Genomic DNA, 11,892 nt, shown 5'->3' on the forward strand with positions numbered 1-11,892 from the left:
AATTGCTTTGTTTCACCGTTGACTGGTGAGAAGATGTCAAAACTCAACATGTACTTAATATAACTATCCAGTCCCTGTCAATCCTTGGTTCAGTGTCTGTTTGTATTCAATCTACTAATACTCTGTTAACATTACATATATAAACAAGTTTAAATGACAATTATTTTCCCTTTCGTGCATTCCTTTTGACACAACTTTTCTAATAATTTGGACAAATAAATTGATAAGATGTTGCTTTATTAGCTTAAGCTTACCGACACAATCAATATTGTTATAATTTTAACAACAGGTGAAAAAGTAAATTATTTGTAATGGAGCCAGAACAAAGAGCAAGAGGAAGAGCGAGAGGAAGAGCTCGTGGAGTTCCACCAGATGGTAAGATCCAATAGATATAGATCACTGTTAATCACCCAGCAAACTCTTAACACCCTAAATGGATGCCAGTGCTAGTGTTGTTACAGGTTCGACAAAAAGTATTTTCATTCATAATTCTACCTGTTTATCCTAGCTTGGCAACAAATTGCTGTCGAATAAAATATTATGTGTGTAAAAGCAAGTCCTGATGAACCACCGGGAAAATTGTTGAACAAAATATAAGATATACTGTTAGTGTATGACTAATAGCACCACTTACAGTTACCATTGTTAGTTGCATCATGTTGATATTTTTTACTGCTTTAAGAGTGTTTTATTAGGTGACTCGAGAGGTCCTCCACTTCGACCTGGAGGAGCAGCAGATGTGAAGCAACTTGCTCCTCAACCAGGAGCAGGAGGAGAACATGCTCTTTCATCAAGAGGTGTTAAGAGAGGAGCAATGCAAGGAAGGGAAGGAGGTAAGATGTTTCTGTGGCCAGAATGTTCACATGTAAATATTTTCTTTCTTTTGTTAATTGTTGATATATCTGTATGTATTAATTACCCCATCTGCAGTACAAGGCAAAATTTTGGTGGCATGATGGGCAGATGTTTAAAAAATGATGACATAATTTTTTGTCCCATCAGTCACTAGGTTAGCATTTTTGTATACAAATGTAAAGTAGTGAGGATTTAGTTCTGGTGGAGGGATGATATTTTGCAAGTAAAATTTTTAAAGATCTGTTGAATTTTTTAAATTTTTATTCGTGTATAATCTTACACCACTTTCGGTAGCGTCCAAACCAAGGTTTGAATGCATCATGCCAGTTTAAAAATTCAAAAAAAATGAATAAGATTACATACCAACATTTTCATGGTTACAATGTACCACAAATTTCAACAAAACAGACAACACATTGTCGTTAGGATTTATACACAAAAATGGGTATGTAGGAAGCTAACACTGGCAGAAATTTAATGCATAAATAACAAACCTAGAAACAAATTATGTTGCTATACCTCAAATATTGGCTTATGATTTTTACGACCAGGATGTAAATTTATGATAAACATCCGGATTGGGAAAAAAATTTGGGTGCAGGTATTCCCAATTCCTAACCATCGGACGTTCCTATTATTAACTGTTAATTCTTTTTTATGCGCCTCCCTTTTTTGACAGCTCAAAATTGGCCTAGAATCTTAAAATTCTTTTTTCTCATGCATGTTTTTGAACTATGGTAATAGCAGCACACTCGTGTTCATTTTTCATACTAGCGGTAGACCCGCAATAAATAGCAAACCGTGTCTTCTCCCAATCAGGTTTCGTTGCAGCTGGGTTGGCTAACTATAACTTTTCCTTATACGAGCGATCAACTATTTATGCATGTTCGTTAATCACGTGTGGTTTCTTTGTTGCGTCATCCTTAATCGCGATTACGAGACAAACGACGTCTTGCGTATTAAAAAACTATCATGAGCGCACTTTTATCAGAAAAAAAGTCCCAAGAAAGACTACTATGTTGTAGCAGACATGTGAAGGCTGGTTGGTGAGGCGTTACTATTCCTGGTTTTGGAGACTGGGGCTAATGGTATACAACTCATTTTCGATCCAATACTTAAAATGTTGGATTTTGTGCTACTATTCATCCACAAGGTGGCGACAAACGTAAAACTTCATATCAGTAACGTGTTCTTTCAAGCTGTTACGCGACTCCGTCCATCCTCCACATTCGCATATGAACTAGCAAAAGTGCCGATTTTTTGTGTACCGCCTACCAACAGCAAAACCCACGAACAGTTCATTATATGCCACTCGCCTACCAAGTTTCGATGCTGTATTTGTTACATATTATGCCCATATAACTAACAATGCTAATTTGATATAAGCATAAAATACCCAAGCACGGTTCTTTGGAAATAAGCACATATGTGTTTCATAGTGAAATATGCTTCTTTTTATTTGGGCAATGTCGCTAAAAACGTTCACAATCCTATGTGGTTGTTTGTGCCTTTAACTTAACCCAACGTAAATTATTATTTCAACATACACGGTTTTTGTAACTTTATTTTTGTAACTATATTTTGGTAATTTGCCATCCAAACAGCCAGTAGAAGATTTCCTTATAATGTCTACAAGCATAGGCGCCTAGTCCGGGGGGGGGCGGCGCCCCCCCAGGTTTTTCAAAAACAAAACGAGTGGCTATTACGCGCGTCTGTCCATGCCATGTAACTCGTCGCATTCGTAACGTTCGAAGAAAAAGAAAACCTAAAAACAATGTGTTTCTTACACGACGCACACAAAATATGTTGACCTAGTTTCGCTTGCGTAACTGACATCGGTTGTTGCAAAGTCAGTCTCGCAGTATGATACGCCAAAAGGTACATATTGGTTGTGTCGTAGACCGATCTTCTGTGTGTTCATCGATAACGCCGCCCTTTTGTCTAATACGTCACGTGCATGAAATTCAAACACAGTTTTTCGATACTTGATGACGTCATAGTAACAAATTATGACGTCATAATATATCCGCTTCATTGGAAAATTGAAAACTAGGCGCCTATGCCTACAAGAATATATCCGTTGTTGTTTGTAGTGTACATACGTCTAACGCTAATTCTCGGCGTTGTTGCATTTGTGACCGCGCATCCATTATAGTCGCCACATTACGACACTATTTTCTAAAGTGACGTTAAGTCAGACTAAGAATAAGAATGTAAGAGAGAGATATTTTTGCCTCATTTGAACAAACTAAGAATGTTAATTATATCGCATTTTAGTGTTTTATTTTTCAACCACTTATGTAGATTGGCCGTGAGTAATTAGAATCGGGGATTAAGAACGATCAGGTTCAAATGAGGCAAAAAATCCGATCAAAGTTGACCTCAAATTTTCGTGCGACCGAAAACATCGCATTCTAGCAAATTTTTAATAAATTTCTCTCATCACTCTTAATTCAAACTACTATCATTTCCTGTAATCCCATCAAATATGACCATTTTAACCAGAATTGGCAAAAGTTAAAAACATTGAAGTTTTACTGAAGTTGTACGTCACACCAGGTGACGGTAAACCGAAAGCGTTTAAATTGTTTCGCGACAAACACCTTCAGACGGGGGTTATCGCCATCAACTTTGCTGTTTGTTCGAACGAGACAATAGATATCTCCCCTATAGATAAATTGTGAAGATCCAACTGCGCCATCACAACACCGTTTAGTATGTTTGCAAACTTGGCATGTCACCGGTGATCACCTCATTCATATAGAAGTCACGTTGTGCATCCCTCGACAGATGAGTTTCCAATTTCCTCAAGGAACACATTAAATTAGAGACGGATAATCACCGTGGCTTAATCACATCTCGTGACAGTGGTCGCCAATATTTCCGGCTTATTCACTGGGCGGTTATCACGTGACAATGGGCATTATGACGTAGTTCGCATTATTGCGCCTTGCTGCCTTTTTTGACGCTTCGAGTTGGGAGTATATAAATAGCAGTAAGTTGCTTGTAGATATCGATCAGTAACTCACTTGTGAATTAATCAAGAAAGATGGAAACAACTTTGGTATGTTTTGTTTTACTCTGAAATGCTTTTTTGGACTTTCAAAGTCATACTTCTGTAGATGTTATTTTTTGTTTGAAAAATTTAGTAAGATGCGTTGCTTGCCACGTATTGAGCGATTTATTAACGTTATTTCGCTGATTTGTCCGCTAACCCCCCAACAGTTCTGTGAATTTACTAAATTTTCTAAACTTATTGTATTTGTTAAACCACAGGAATGGCAGATGCGGCTCGAGCTGTGGAGAAAATGGGATTGGGAAAAAATCAACCAGTGTTGCTTGCACGTAGAAGTATGTTCGATCCATCTATGTTCGAACCGAAGACGAAACCGTCTCATATTACGAGCAAGAAAGGTTGGTTGCTACCTGTGTGTTGTCGAATCAAACTTGACACATATGCTTACTTACAGGTGCTGGGGGACGACCGATTCATTTGATTTCGAACTTTTTTCCAATGGGATGCTCGCGTAACTGGGCTTTGTACCAATACAGGTACGTATTTAATGTTGAACAAACATAACTATGCTGTAGATGCGATGGATGGTACTTGCGTTTTGCCACAAAATCTTTTTGGATTACTGTATTTTCCATGCAATTTTCTGAATTATAAACTTTACGTTGTTTTTTTTTTAGAGTCGACTTCAATCCCGAGGTCGACCACAAAGGTGCGAGAAAGGGAATGTTAAAAGACCACAAGGAGTTGTTGGGTGACATTTTCATGTTCGATGGAACTATGCTGTTTATGCCCAAACGTCTTCCGAACAAGGTAATTTGTTTCATTCCAAAACTTAAGCCAGTGTTTTAACGACGTTCCTACTGATGTCATTTGTTCTTTGGATTGAGCTCTGAGCTTGTGTCACGTTCTACAAAAACTTCGTTAATGCTGAAGTTGGTTAGTATGTTAGATTAACTGACAAACATTAATTCAATCCTTTTACAAAACTGCAAAAGTCTTTCGGCGTGTGATGAAGTTTGAACATGAAATAATTTTCGTGCAGGAAACCGAGGTTTTCTCGAAACGTCGCAGTGATGACAGCAACGTCCGTCTCACAATCACTCTGACTAACGAACTGCCTCCAAAATCGCCAATATCTGTTCAAATTTACAACCTGGTATTTAGAAGGTAAAACATCCGACACAAATAATGTTTGGCGTTTCGTGACCACTTTTGTTTGCAGGGTTTTGGATAAAATGGGGATGAAGCAAGTTGGACGAAACTTCTACAACCCCAGCATGGCTTTCAACGTTGAATGTGGGAGAGTAACTTTCGAAATTTGGCCGGGATTCGTCACCAGTATTCTCGAATACGAAACACAAGTGTTGCTTTGTGCTGAAGTTTCACACAAGGTAAAATATGTGTAAAATTACGTTTGTAAAGCTGTATATAAATCAAACAACCCAGCCATGGCAATTTTGTTTTCTCTCCTGATACATGGTGTGTTTTTGTGACAAAATTACCCCTAGTGATAATTGATGTTTGTTACATTTTAGTTGATGCGCAAAGACACTGTGTTAGATGTGATGAACCAGATGTACAGAGACTGTCGACAACGTGGTCGCAACTTTCACGAAGAGGTGCAAAAATTCTTGGTCGGACAAATCGTTTTGACGAGGTGGGTACAATAAACGTCCTTCAAACAAATATCTGTTGTCGTAAATCGTTTTAAGTAAATTCAGAGCGTTCTTGGTATGTAAACTTGCACAAACGTTATGATCGGTGATCGCTTTTGCACGGACGGTAACAATATATTATATGAAAAAAACTTTTGGAAACGTTGAAATAAATTACATAAAATTATTTTGGTTAAATATGAAGTTATGTTACAAAAAAAAGCCATTACCTTAACTCGGTCAATCGGTCAAATTTATCTATCACAGATTTTACTAATACGCGAAATCATGCGAACGTTGGATTGTTGCATCCGATAAAACAACCATTTTGTTTTTTAATTCCATCTTGACATAATTTTTCCAATCGCTTGTAACCCCCGATCGGGGATTATGGTTTAAGCTGGGCGAACAAAATGGATTGAACTCCACATGTCGAACAACGGATTAGGAACGAACAGTGAAATGAAACGACGCAAAAATCTAATCGCGTTTTAACGCATGGTTTATCTTTAATGTAAAGTGATCAATAATTTTGAGGGGTTGAACTGATTTCATTGGAATAGAAAGTTTGTCTCAAAAATGCAAAAAAGGAAAAAAATTGAGATTTATTCATCTATAGATACAACAACAACACGTATCGTATTGACGGCATAGAGTGGGATTTGAACGTGAGTATGACGTTTGAACGAAGGGGAGAAGCGATCTCGTATGCAAAGTACTACAAGGAGGTGAGCATTTATATCCCTGGGTTGTTGTTAAATTGTTTGGATGGAAATTGGTCACCTTCCAAGTTAACTTTGAAAGCTTTTTAGACCTTTTATATAGTCGAAATATAACCTACCAATGCATGGAGGGAGATCGCGAGGAATGAAAATTTCCGAAACCATTTCTTTCAAAAGAACTTGCTTGACACTTATGTTAAAATGTGACGAGTTATCGATTAGTTTGCAAGTAATTCTCTTCACTAAAGCAATTACCAAACACATGTGGCCCTTGGTAGATTATCGATTCGAGTTATTACACATACACCTTGTTTCTTACGTAACAAAACAGGCTGTAACTGGTTTGATCTGGTTTTTGTTTCGAACAGCAATACAACATCGACGTGCGTGATTTAAAGCAACCTCTACTTATGTCTCGACCCAAGAAACGCGAAATACGTCGTGGAGGTTTGGAGGTCGTTCATCTGGTGCCTGAACTATGTACAGTAACTGGACTTACTGATGAGGTTAGTAGACAATTCACTTGTTTATTATTCAGGTTTTAGAACTTTATAACAAGGCCTTTATTGCATGTTTGCATGTGCGTTTTGTGCAAAGATGGCGGTTTTAGTTTGATCATGGAGTTTTCGTGAGATATTTGTTAAGCTAAAAATATCTTATTTGAACTTTTAAGTGTCAAAGCCTGGCTTGCCCACTATCATGAAGCAAGTATGTTTCATTCTTTTGTGGATTTATAAATTCTGTTTTTTTTTTTCTGTAGTTGAGATCTGACTTTCAAACGATGAAGAGACTCGCTACTTTCACCAAACAAAATCCACAAAAACGGGCTCAAGTTTTGGAATCTTTCATCAAGAGAATGACTGGGTGGGTTTGGGTTACCCTCTCATAACAATTATAGCTCTGTCTTACTGCTAAACTTGCTAGTTTTGAAAACGGTATCCAAATACAGATATCTGTTTAACGTTTCTTGCAAGGCATGCAGTTATGTGTAGCTACCAGTTTATCTCCGTATACACTTCTGTCAGAACTTAGCCAACCAAGTGTTAAATAATTTTAATTGTTGTATTTTTAGCAACAAAGAAATCCAGAAGAAGTTTTCTGAGTGGGGATTAATGTTTGAAGATCGTTTGTTGGATATTGACGGGAGGCAACTTGATCCAGAAAGTATTATGTTTGCTCAGGTTGGTGTGCTAGTTTTACCAAATATGAAAGTTATCACATTTATTTTGAATTCTGATGCCTGCCTGACTTAGTCAAAAGCATCCATTTTTACAAGTTGTAATATTTTATTATAATTTTTTGCAATTGGAACGTATCAAAGAAAGCAAAACTACAGGCAATCAATACTGACTAGTTAATAGTTTGACTGTTTTAAACAACATTGTTTTCGCACATAGTAAAAATGAACTCTTTATCCAACCGCCTTTTGTGTCCACAAACGATATAAGTAGAACACAGAGTTGTTAAATTTGGTAACGTTGTGTTCAGAACAAAGTGGTGTCAGCTGGACATCAGGCATCGTGGGATCGTGAGTTTCGTAATTGTCAGTTGTTCCGTTGTGTGGAGTTACGTGATTGGTTCCTGGTGCACTGTAGTCGTGACAAACCTTGCGCCAACGATCTCATTCAGAAGATGTGTCAGGTGATTGTAATTGATAAAAAAACGTTTTAAATTAAAAAAGTAAAACGGTCGAAAAATTATTGCTCGTTATTGGTTCTGTAAATAATTCTTTATTTGTTTTCTGAGATAATATAATTGGTTTTTAATATATCTTATTGTACTGAAAATATTCAATTTCTTTCAATTAGGTTTCGAGAGCTATGGGCTTCAACATGGCTCGTCCAACAGTGGTCGAATCCCCCACTGACCGAACTGATCAAATACAGAAGATTATCAAAGACATGATGGCCCAAAACCAAAGAGTTCAACTGGTTAGTGACGGACATTTCACCGTTTTCTTGTCTTTGAAAATGTAAAAATTAATTTATAAAATGCATGATACTGTTTGTAGGTATGCTGCTTGTTGCCAAGCAACCGCAAGGATCGTTATGACGCAATAAAGAAGCTCTGTTGCGTGGATTATCCGATTCCAAGTCAGGTGCGATAACTACCTTTTAATTTCACAAAAGTGTTTGATGTGATTGTAAAATATTAGAATATAATGACGTCATTGGTTTATGAATTTCCTTCGTCGACTTTCAGGTGGTTTTGTCGAGAACTTTATCCAAACCACAGAGAGTGATGAGTATTGCAACCAAGATTGCAATCCAGATAAATTGTAAACTGGGAGGTGAAGCTTGGGCTGTCAGAATACCGGTTAGTTCGTGTCTACGAAAAGTGTTTTTGTTGAACTTGCAGAAGTAATTAATGCAAACAATATCGTATTGCAAAATACGGTGCGCTGCAGTTCGGTAGTCGGCAAAATTTTTTTTTTATTTAGAACGATTAACCAATAGTTAAACGAGTTTGTATCGTGTAGTTCAACTTTCCTTTATCGTGTAGTTGAAGGACTGCATGTTGATCGGTATCGACACTTACCACGATTCTTCACAAAAAGGTCGATCGGTTGGTGGATTTGTTGCAAGCATCAACGCAACTTTTACCAGGTCAAATAGTTTGTAATGCTTTATCGCAACACCGTAGGTTCGTATTGCCCGAGTTAAAAATTCACAATTCAGAGTTAAATTGTTTTTTTGTAACACTTAAAAATAAGATGTAGGGTGCAGTGATAATAATGGCATTATTTATTTTTTAGATGGTATTCGAATGTTACTTTCCAACACACTGGGGTTGAGCTGATAGATGGACTGAAGCGTTGTCTCCACGGTACGTTACCTCCAACATAAGAACCGCAAGTTTACTTTATTATCTAATCAATCTTATGCAGAGATTGTAACTGAATAGGCCTCTGTGCTCTTCTTCAAAATGGATTCCCGCTGTTTTCCTGCATTTTAATACTGACTTATTCCATCAACCGTGCCTTATATACATAACATTAATCGCAACTGCTCTTTTTTTAGGAGCTTTGCAGAAATACAAGCAATGGAATAAAAAACTTCCAGCTCGTGTTATTTTGTACCGTGATGGGGTTGGTGACGGCCAGTTAGAGATGGTGAAGGAATACGAACTTCCTCAACTCATGGAATGCTTCAAGATACCAGATATGCCAGAATACAAGTAATTTGCCGTTTCTGTTTTTGAATTTCAGAAAGGTGCAAACCTGACGTACTTAAACTTTTGACGATGTATGAGAATCTCATATATACAATACACGAGTGTAGATATTGGCTAAAATTGTTAATACGACAGCACAATACGCTTGTACTTAAATAACCTTATCGGTATTTTGTATTTCAGACCCAATCTTTCATTCTTGGTTGTGAAGAAACGAGTAAACGCTCGATTTTTCGCCAGCGGTCGAGGAGATTTGCAAAACCCTCCCCCTGGTACAGTGATCGACGACAAAGTGACGAGACCAGATTGGTAATTCCACTTCTTATCTTTCAAACAAGACAGGAATATTATACGCATAATGTGTTAGTGCAATTTGTTGTAGCTTGGCTTCGTTTGTTTCCAAGCACAACAGATTCACACTTCCACAATGTGGCGTAATTTCTTCAATAACGCGATCGCGAAGTATCATAAAAATATTTCCATTGGTTAGTTGTTAACTTCACAACTATACGCACACTTATTCCACAGTGATCACCCATCTAGAAAACATGTAATTAAAAGTAGTGGTGAACCAAGGTGTTGTTGATGCTGCATATTACTCACGTAAATGATGTTAAATTCCGAAAAAAAATGTTTTGATTTTGCGCTTTCGTGTTTGACAAGTGATAGTTGCACTTGCGTAGAACCCTGAGGAAAACCTTCTGGGTAGCAATCTAAACGGAGATGGTAATAATAGGTTTTTGCGAACCACATTTACGTTAGGTTGTGCAAACCAAACTGCGTATTATTACGAAATGAATAAAGTGTATCGTTTCGTGAAGAGATCGTGCGTAACCATCCAAAACATTTTTAAAAAATCTTTCCATCAATAATGTTGCATTTTTCTTTTCAAGGGATTTATTATATCTTAATGTTTGTTTCGTATTTTCAGGTATGATTTTTATGTGGTGAGTCAGTCGATCAGGGAGGGGACGGTGAGTCCGACCCACTACAATGTTATCTACGACACATCTAACTTGCAACCCGACCACATGCAAAGACTCACTTACAAACTCTGCCATCTTTACTACAACTGGCCTGTGAGTATTCTGTTGCTAATCTGTCTAGTATGGTTTGTTTTCATTAATCGAAACACCATGACTAACATTTGCATTTTATTTACCTAATTCCATTGTAATATTTGGTATTAGCGTCCACTGTCCAATTACAACAATTTTATGATATTTAAACAAAATGGAGCCAATAGTATAAATTCGTTGTGTGTAACCATGCTGTAGTTGTTCATTTACAAATACACACCCTCAAAACCAGATATATTAATTACATGAAACTATTTTTAATACACAGGGAACCATCAGAGTCCCAGCTCCATGTTTGTATGCTCACAAACTTGCTTTCCTGGTTGGGCAAAGTGTTCACAACCCTGTGTCTGCATCGCTCAACGACAAACTCTATTTCCTTTAAACCTCTCAGTTGAAAGATGGAGTGTGGAATTATGTACATTAACCTGATTTCGTTTCTTCACATCATCGTGTTATCCAACCACAATTTCCGAAATATTGTAAATTTTGAAGGAAACGTTTTTGGCAAAATGTGACTAATAGTCCAGTTCAGCTTTCTTTTAATTGTAACTTATATTTTACCAAAAAGTTCAGTTAATCGCTTCACATCCTCATTAAGTTCCAATTTGCTGCTTCCTCATTCTTCATTTCGTTATAAAAGTTCGTTTCTTAATAATCTTTTGTGTTTCGTTTTAGTCGAGTGGTGGCGGTAAAGAGTTCATAAAAATGTAAGAAAACAAACAAAGTATGATTTATTATTTTATCGACAAAACAACTTAATTTCATCAAAACATTTAACCACAAGGGTAAAAAATCAATTGAAGAAAAACAAAAAATATTGGAAGAAAAGTTGGAAAGGCGTGTAATGCATTTGAACTCGGTTTGGCAGATGATGAACTCTATGCCTATTGGAAGTGGGTTTTAGGTGGAAGCCATTCGTTGTTTGAGCGTTTTGTTGCAAAGGGCGATGTTCTTTCGGTAGACCTGCGTTTCTTCTGGAGAAGTTTCGCGAACTGAGACGCAGAGCAGATGTTTTTTTTCGGTTTTGTATTCACCAACACATCTATACATCTTCCCTCGTTGCAGCTGATTTAATTCCCTGTCCTGGGAATGAAATCAACGGTACTAAAGTAAACACATAAGCATTTACGAGATACAGACAGGAATAAAAAAAAACGTAGTGGTACATGATTTTATTGTAAAAATTTTCTGTTAAATACTCGGTGAATCAAATAGCCAGTAAATGGCCTAAAGAAGCCAGAACAAGTTGACGAACGACTCTTGGTAAATACATCATGCTACGGTGTTACACCAGATGTGGACAAACTAAGGCCGTTTGGTCTTTCAATCTGGCACTGTTTTTTATTTCACAACATTATTAACGTTAAATATGCAAATAGGTTAGTGCA

General features: G+C 37.1%; 1 protein-coding gene across 1 annotated transcript; it reads left to right on the forward strand.

The window, feature by feature from the left end:
• The first annotated feature begins 297 nt into the window (after positions 1-297).
• LOC145888574 (piwi-like protein 1) lies at positions 298-11,003 on the forward strand. Its single transcript, XM_082979352.1, has 22 exons — positions 298-375; positions 696-833; positions 4,132-4,269; positions 4,326-4,407; positions 4,549-4,681; positions 4,914-5,038; positions 5,094-5,262; positions 5,407-5,528; positions 6,146-6,254; positions 6,617-6,754; positions 7,009-7,112; positions 7,321-7,429; positions 7,737-7,889; positions 8,057-8,179; positions 8,260-8,346; positions 8,451-8,564; positions 8,751-8,854; positions 9,004-9,074; positions 9,269-9,425; positions 9,606-9,731; positions 10,354-10,501; positions 10,770-11,003. The coding sequence occupies exons 1-22, from the start codon at positions 312-314 to the stop codon at positions 10,884-10,886; spliced, it is 2,631 nt and encodes an 876-aa protein (XP_082835478.1). The 5' UTR covers positions 298-311; the 3' UTR covers positions 10,887-11,003.
• The last annotated feature ends 889 nt before the right edge of the window (positions 11,004-11,892 follow it).

This window comes from Ascidia mentula, chromosome 2 (genome assembly GCF_947561715.1).
Source record: "Ascidia mentula chromosome 2, kaAscMent1.1, whole genome shotgun sequence".
In the NCBI taxonomy this organism is placed as follows: domain Eukaryota; kingdom Metazoa; phylum Chordata; class Ascidiacea; order Phlebobranchia; family Ascidiidae; genus Ascidia; species Ascidia mentula.

Coding starts and splice junctions, on each gene's coding strand:
- LOC145888574 (XM_082979352.1), top strand. CDS start 312: ATGGAGCCAGAACAAAGAGCAAGAGGAAGAGCGAGAGGAAGAGCTCGT. Junction 5,529..6,145: donor GGACAAATCGTTTTGACGAG/GTGGGTACAATA, acceptor ATTCATCTATAG/ATACAACAACAACACGTATC. Junction 7,890..8,056: donor TCATTCAGAAGATGTGTCAG/GTGATTGTAATT, acceptor TCTTTCAATTAG/GTTTCGAGAGCTATGGGCTT.